Genomic DNA, 8,265 nt, shown 5'->3' on the forward strand with positions numbered 1-8,265 from the left:
GACCCAGTTGGAGGATGAGCTGTCTCAGCTGCGTCTGGACATGCAGCGCAACAAGACCGACTACGAGCAGCTGCTGCGCATCAAACAGAACCTGGAGATGGAGATCGCCACGTACAGGAGGCTGCTGGAGGGAGAGGAAGTGTAAGTCGCTCGCTCGTACGCTTATGGCACTGGTTTGAAACCGATACAGGTCCTGACATTTAAAATGAAATACACACAGTATTTACAAAAATCCATTTTGAAAAAAGGATTTCAAAGTTAAAGTGGGTATACGTGATATTTACTTGTTAAAACAAGTGTTAATCATTAATCAAGTGTTTTACATTTTCCGGTCGGAATACCAATTTTTTTTCCAATCGGAAGAGAGAACTATGTCAGGATACAGGATAAGCAAGTGAGATTTTGAAACAAAGAATTTGCAGACAAAATTGAAGCTGATAAATGAGTTTAGTGGAGTTCTCTCTCCTGATTGGATAAAATTGGTTTCCTGAACTGAAATATTATTTTCTGTTTGCTAAAGAGCTGAGGAGACCCCTGTCACTGAACAAACACTCTATAGCAACGATTACAATCAAAATATAGAGCTTTACGATTTTGTCTTCTGTCTGTGTGTCTGTCTGCCTGTCTGTCTGTCTTTCTGTCTGTCTGTCTGTCTGTCTGTCTATACCTTATATCCTTGAATGCAGCAAAGCATTCATTAAATAACATTCAAGCATTCAATAAGCTAAAATCTACATCAACACCCAAAAACAGTAAAGGATGGATAGGTATTCGACGTGTGCTGTGTTGAGTGTTTCTCATGCTCTCTTGAATTAAAACTGTTGTGTTATGTTTTGACCTGCAGGGTTAAAGAAATCCCTCCGCCTCCTAAAAGTAAGTTACACTACCTGCCGAAAGGATCAAAGAAATGTCATGAAAGACCAAACCTGAGTATTAATTTCACACTAGAATGTGCTCAATGCACCTTTCCTCATGTGGCAAATATTGAACTTCAGAATGATATCACTTTAATACAATGTAATTAATCAGATGGCCAAAATTCCATTTGGGATTAAAACAGTCATGAATAGATGCCTCTAGTTCCCCTTGGGTGAGTCAGACAGTATCACAAAGACATGCCCTGTTTCTTTTCATCTCAGCTGGCTTAGTATTGTCCTTTCCAGCTTCATTATATTACCATTGTACTGTACTCTGCCATTGCGTACTACAGTATAACCTATTGCTTCATTCAGCATTGTTTACTGTAGTTATTCTCAACCGTTGTAAGGGCCCCCAGTTTGATATGCATTTGGTCATGGACCTTCATCTCTGGGACCCCAATCTACAATGTAAATTTAATTTAACTCCGTAAAGATGGAACCAAATATTTGGTAATATTTGTACACTTTTAGAATTACAGACCTGTAAGGGTCCCTTTGGTTCCTAACTATGAATTATTTAGCTGGGAACCCCATCAAGGACACCTGGGGGTCCCTGAACCCCATGTTGAGAACCTGCAAGTTGAGCTAACCCTTGCTGGGGTCACCTAAACTTTTGTAGGATTGCAGTGCTGTTTCACATGTATAATTAAAGATCATATTTCACTTGCCATTAATCATTTTTGTACCAGCAGCACACCTCATGCATGGTATGGTAGTAGGCTCCTATGCATGTTTTGGGGCGGCCGTAGCTGAGTGGGATTCGGAAGGTCACCAGTTTGACCCCCAGCTCACCCAACATACAAGTCGAAAACACATAACCCCCCTCCTCCCTGCGCTCATTATAGCCATCTGAGCAACCATCAGCTGGGTGAAGCTATAAAAGCAATTTCATCTCCCCTGGTCGAACAGAACAAAATATTCCCCCGTAGATATAAAATAGTAGGTTATTAGTGCCATAATTCCTGTTTGTCTATGAATTATAGCCAACCCACCTTCATAGGGGTCACAGAGGCCATCGTGGGTTGATTGCCTCCTCTTCCATGTTAATAACCCTGATTTTTATCCTGTGTGTCGCAGAAGAGCCTGAAGTGCGGACTAGGAAAATCGTCAAGGTGGTCACTCAGACCATGATCAACGGCAAGGTGGTGGACGAGTCCAGCGAAGTGGAGCAGATTGAAGAGCGCAAGAAATGAGACCCTGCTGTCTGTGTCGATGGAGGCACAACAACCCTCAACCAGCACAGGACAATCCTGGGTGACACAATGTAAATCCAGAGTGTTCATTTAAAAGATATGCAGTGTGGGTAACATTTCTATGAAAACAAATAATTAAAAAGAAAATAATTCATCCACAGAGAATTTAAAGAGGTGTGATATAAAAGTATTACTTTTCACCCTCAAAAGGTTATTATGATTATGAAAGAATCATTTTTGCCATAGTTTGCCGGACCAATTATTGGTGTCTTTACCTCTGTAAGCTGTAAACTGATGGCCGCCTTGATCCATGTGTTTGTTGGTGGGTAAGGTCATTTTTACCTTAAAATACATTCTTAATATAAGGCATAAGGCAGCCATCAATGCTGCATACTACATGATTGGTGCCTTATAGGTGACTTTTGTAATAGAGATGTTGTAAAAATGCGACATCTAGTGGCAGCAAGCGATCATTTATACACTATCAGAGTTCAATGAACACTCAGGATTTCTGAGTGTTTCTTGGATTCGTTTCTTGGATTCGCTCTCCTCAGTCTCAGCTACTCTGTGTCTGACTCCTTATTTTAATGTCTAAAAAAATAATTAAAAGATCAGTGAAAAGGGGTATCAAAGAAAGACGATATACCGTCATCATTCTCCTCTTTGGCAAGAATCTCACAGGCCTGTTTTCAGGAGGACGTTGAAAATGAGGTCTAGCTTCTTGCCAATGGATGAAGAATTTAACGCACAAACAAGCTTCTGTAGAGAATATGCCTGCCTGGCTGTGTGGTAATAAATGATTTAAGAAATACCCGTAGAATGGTGCAATGTTTAAGACTGTTATGAAATGTGTACTGTATGATCATCACATAAGTCAATGTTTCAATATGCTGTTTTATTTGTAATGCTATAGTACAGTAAATGTATTTCATTATGTGTCATTTCTCTTCAGTGACTGGAAATAAAAGTCAAAAAGCAATGTTGGTGTAGCAGCAATAAAAAAAGGGAAATGATGTATAGCGTTGGTATAATTTATTATAAGTAAGAAAAAGCAGAACCTGTACAACTCTGCGGTAGGCTATCCGTGAAATGCGTTGCAAAAACTTTCAAGTGTAACCCTGGTTTGGATGAAACCCCAGAAGTGAGCACTGTTCATTACGTTTGGCCCCTTTGAGGCACTTGGACCGAAACGTACATTTCATACTGAGAAGAAACCTAATATGAGGAGAAGGCAAGGGAATGCATGATTCTTTCTATCTGCACTGTGAGGACAGAAACTACAATAACTCAAGTGACCCAAATACATTGGTTTCAGATGACACGTCTTTGTGTGTGTGTGTGTGTGTGTGTGTGTGTGTGTGTGTGTGTGTGTGCGTGCGTGCGTGCGTGCGTGCGTGCGTGCGTGCGTGCGTGCGTGCGTGCGTGCGTGCGTGCGTGCGTGTGTGTGTGGAAAACAGTGGTGGAAAAAGTACTGACATTTTTAACTTAAGTATAAGTAGCAATACCACAATACTGTAAATTGTTTCAAAAGGCCTGTATTCAGTAGCTTTTACTTCATTTTAAAAGTACAAATGTATTGGCATCAAAATAAGCTACCAAAGTAAAATTACTTATTTATGAATGGCTCATTGCACTATTTAAAAATGTGTTAACTCTTTTGAAAATAGCAGATATTCAAGCTCACAATGCATTGCATCATGACGCTTTGTGAGCTTGTAGATCGGCTATTTTCGAATATCCCAAGTATAAAATAGGACTCTATTGGTTGAAGTAAAAAGTAGGCCTACAATATTTGCCTCTGAGATGTAGTGGACTAGAAGTATAAAGTGGTGGAAAATGTGCACACTCAAGTAAAGTAAAAGTAACTGCAGATTTTGCACATTTATCCACAGCACTTTACAGTGTGCATTACACTAATCAATGTATTTAGACACACATTCAGGCAACCATGCAAGGCATAACATGCTCATCAGGAGCAGTTGGGTTCAGTGTCTTCGACACTAACCTATAGTGGGAGCCAAGGATAGAACCGGGAACCTTCTGATTCCCAAGAAAACAAACAACCCGTGGCATTGAGCTTGTAGACCAGCTATTTTTAGCAAAGAGATTTGGGGTGCACGCGTGTGCGTGCACATGTTTGTGTGTGTGTGTGTGTGTGTGTGTGTGTGTGTGTGTGTGTGTGTGTGTGTGTGTGTGTGTGTGTGTGTGTGTGTGTGTGTGTGTGTACGTGTACGTGTACGTGTACGTGTACGCGTGTACGTGTACGTGTTAGTGTGTGTGCATGCATGCTTGTGCATGCTTGTGCGTGCGTGCGTGCGTTTGGGTCAGTGTGCGTGCGTGCGTGCGTGCACACAAACTTCTATGTGTTGTAGTATGTTTCCATGTATGGCTAAATACTGAAGGAGTGCACAGTAAATGTGACCTTTCTTTGACAACATATGTCATGTTTTGTGTTTTGTTGGTTGACGGTGACCAGTGTCCAGTGACCACAGTGTCTCGTTTCACACCCTCTCACCGACAGACAGAACTCTATTATCCTGTCACTGCAGGTTACTGTGATTTGAGGTCAGGATCCGGTGTCGTGCTCATAACAATGCAGTTGTTGACACTGAATAAATCGCCTGTCCCACAAAATAAACTTGAAAATCGTGTTTGAGGTTTCGAATGCTCAGCTGGTTGTTTTGTTTTGTTATACACAGTAAACGCCTCAGTGTTGATTTATCAATTTGGAACTCCTCCGAGAGTGTACAAATGGAAGCAAATGGACCCTTACTGGTCCATTTAGATAGATAGAGATAGATAGATAGAAAGATAGATAGATAGATAGATAGATATATAGATAGATAGATAGATAGATAGATAGATAGATAGATAGATAGATAGATAGATAGATAGATAGATAGATAGATAGATAGATAGATAGATATGAATATAAAATTAGACCTAGTGCACTAACAGTATATCAACATCCATTTGTGCACTCTCTGTACTCTATTGCACTTCAAGAGCTGAAACAGCGATCCACAAACTCAAGTGCTGTGAGCTTGTAGATCGTCTATTTTAACCAAATGTTTTCCTAATTCAGCCGAATGTTTGGATATTTTCGCTGAGTTTTTGCCTATTATGACATGCCTGGAACACTATGGTTCATGTGGTAACACAGGACTTTACAGCTATAAGGATTGCTGTCTTATAGCTTCTGATTCAGGCTGATCTCCGTCATTCAAGTGAAACTGTTTTGGCCACTGCCTCTCATGAGGAACTTGATAGTCACTTCAATGAGAGAGAGCTCCATTTATGCTAAGTAGGCTACTCAGCTGTCACTTGGGGATTTTCAATAACCTTGAGGTGTTTCTGTGTATGTACCAGTGGTGGAAGAAGTACAAAGATTTGAAAAGCAGCAATACCACAACATAGAAACACTCTGTTGCAAGTAAATGTCTTGCATTAAAAATTATACTTGAGTTAAAAAGCAGTATTGGTATCAAAATAAACTTAGCCTACAGTACCTAAAGTAAAAGTACTCATTTAAGCAGAATGGCCATTTTTTTGTAATGCATTGTAGTAAAGTTTGCCTGATTTTAATAAATGTTGTGCTGCTGCCTGCTTGTTTAACCTATAATAATATATACACTTATTTAACAGTAAATGTAGGCTACTGTATGTTCTGTATAGAATTTTCACATTACTGTAGCTAGTAACTAAAGCTATTAAATAATAGTAATGTACAACATTTACCTGTTATGTAGTGGTGCAGAGTATAAAGTATCATTGTGTATGTACAGAGTATGTGTGTGTATGTGTGTTGCAGTGGTGATATTGTACAGTGGTGGAAGAAGTACTCAAATATTTTACTTAAGTAAAAGTATCAATACTGAAGTGTGCATGGAGAAATACTCCAGTAAAAAAAATACCTCACAATTGTACTTAAGTACAGTACTTGAGTTCATGTACATAGTTACTTTCCACCAATGGTATATTGTGTATACATGGTGCAGATAGACAGTGAGTATGCTACTTTCATTAGAGCTCTTTAGGTGCAGACAGTCCCATGTTGGTGTGAATCCACTCTGCTTCTCTCTCTGCTCCTCACTCAAGTGTGACCAGATTTTTCATGATACTCACAAAAAAAAAGAAGTAAAGTAAAAACATTCCAGGAGACTCACTCATCACTTGATGTTGTCTAAGACAGTGGTTCTCAAACTTTTTCATGTCAAGGACCCCTAAACTGAATGTATTTGGCTGTGGACCCCATCTCAATACCCAGGGGGCAAAACCCCCTTTTTTTTGGAAAGCTGCATTTGCTCTGCTATAAAAGGTTGGCCACCAGAAATAATATCTATGACCCCGTAGGATCACAACCTATATGGACAACCCGGTAATTTTTTTGCTGGAAATCCAATATGGCCGCCTCAATATTGGCCACTATCAGTACCCAGGGGCAAAGGGGGGTATGCTGCATTTGCCCTGCCATAAAAGGTTGGCCACCAGAAATAATATCTATGACCCAGTAGGATCACAACCTATATGGACAACCCGGTCAACTTGCTGCTGGAAATCCAATATGGCCGCCTCAATATTGGCCCCTATCAGAAAATAGCTTTGGCAATAACTTTTGAACCAGATGGGCTAGAAATAAAAACTTGGTGTCTATTTCATGGTTTCAGAGCATGAGGAACTCAATGGAATACTTATCTTTATGATTGGGTGTGTCTGGACCTTTAATTTGCATATTTCCAAGATGGACGCCACACGAAAATGAGTTTTACTATGACTTTTACAGTGACAGCTGACTGTTATGGCAACAGAGATGGCAGTCCAGAGATGGCAGTCCTAAGAGAGCAGCTGCTGCTTTTTCAGGAATCATTGAATGGGCAACCAACTGCAGTCCTCTGGGAAACCTTCCTGGAGATGTCAGATATTCTCCAAAGGTTTATCTAGTACGATCGGGAAGGTGACTGGACAGGACATCTCTGTGAATCAGCAAGAATGCTACCCTACCTCACTGCAGCAGGCCACTACAAGTACGGGCAGCAATCTTTACCTCTGTATTTGGCTGAGATGAAGAAACTACCAGAAACAGCTTCAGAGGTACATGAAGCACTGATGGCAGGTGTATTTGTTGGCAGACGAGCAGATGGCAGCCACAACAGTGTTTCTCTTGACATGCTACTGGAGCAGACCTATAATGCCGATGCCAAGGAAGCAAGCAGTCTGGATGGCATTACACTCAGCCCTGCTGCCAGGACAAAATGGGTCTACACAAAACCACTCACTGCAGCTGTCTCTGCAGAGCTCAAGTCTATGCTCCACCTCCACTCCTCCAACCCACACCATGAGTCTGGTCAGAGTCGTGTAATCCGGGATGCAGAGATGGTAGTCAAGGTCATGGCAGCAGTGGAGACTAACCCATTTACAGTGAGCACATCATCCACGATCAACATATCTACAGGACAGTGTGCTGATTCCACAGTCAAGGACCACTTGATGAGTGTGAAAGAACTGGGTCTGAAGGCACTGTGTGAGTCATTGTCCAGTGAACAGAAGAAGACAAGCATAATGAAGCTTAACACTTCCCACACTCAAAACACAAAATCTAAAAAGTCTAAGGGGAAAACCTCAGCACCTGGCAAGAGCAATGAAATGACTGCCCTCCTGCGCATGACCCAAATCACAGCCAGTGGTGGAGAACTCAACCTTGTTGACTTTATAGGCAACCACGAGTGCAGTGGCTTCCCCCCTTCCCTCTTCCAGGAAGATGGCAGGATGAGAACAGGTACCAAGGCAAGCCTTGTGAAGGTCCTGAAAGAGGAGACCAAAGTTGCATGCATCCCTGACCTGCCTACAGAAGACAGAACAACAGCAGTAGTTATTGATGCCATGTATGCCATACGCCATTGGTCGTTCCTGAAAGGTGAAGCATTTGGAACAATCGCTGAACGATACCAACGTCTGCTGTTGAATGATGTGCCTGCTGGCACAGAGATCATTCACTTCTGTTGTGACCGGTACAGTGGACCTAGTCTTAAGACAGCTGAGCAAGAACACAGATATGCTCGACCAAAACCTACCAAAGAATATGAAGTCAGTATGCGTTACACAGCTCCAGATCCTCAGGAGTTTTTTGCTGTGTCAGCTAACAAGGCAAACCT

The 8,265-nt window shown here is 41.3% G+C and overlaps 1 protein-coding gene across 2 annotated transcripts in view; it reads left to right on the forward strand.

Annotated features, from left to right (window-relative positions):
* Positions 1–3,109, forward strand: part of krt1-c5 (keratin, type 1, gene c5) — an 11,716-nt gene extending 8,607 nt beyond the window's left edge. For both annotated transcript variants that reach the window (XM_084054829.1, XM_084054828.1), the window contains exons 8-10: positions 1–141; positions 845–873; positions 1,998–3,109. The exon at positions 1–141 is cut by the window's left edge and continues 77 nt beyond it. In XM_084054829.1, the coding sequence (XP_083910955.1) occupies positions 1–141; positions 845–873; positions 1,998–2,113 (286 nt within the window). In that variant the 3' untranslated portion in view covers positions 2,114–3,109. The remainder of the gene's footprint in view (positions 142–844; positions 874–1,997) is intronic.
* The last annotated feature ends 5,156 nt before the right edge of the window (positions 3,110–8,265 follow it).

The sequence above is a fragment of the Gymnoscopelus microlampas genome, assembly GCF_963454915.1.
Source record: "Gymnoscopelus microlampas genome assembly, chromosome: 4".
Classification (NCBI taxonomy): Eukaryota; Metazoa; Chordata; class Actinopteri; order Myctophiformes; family Myctophidae; genus Gymnoscopelus; species Gymnoscopelus microlampas.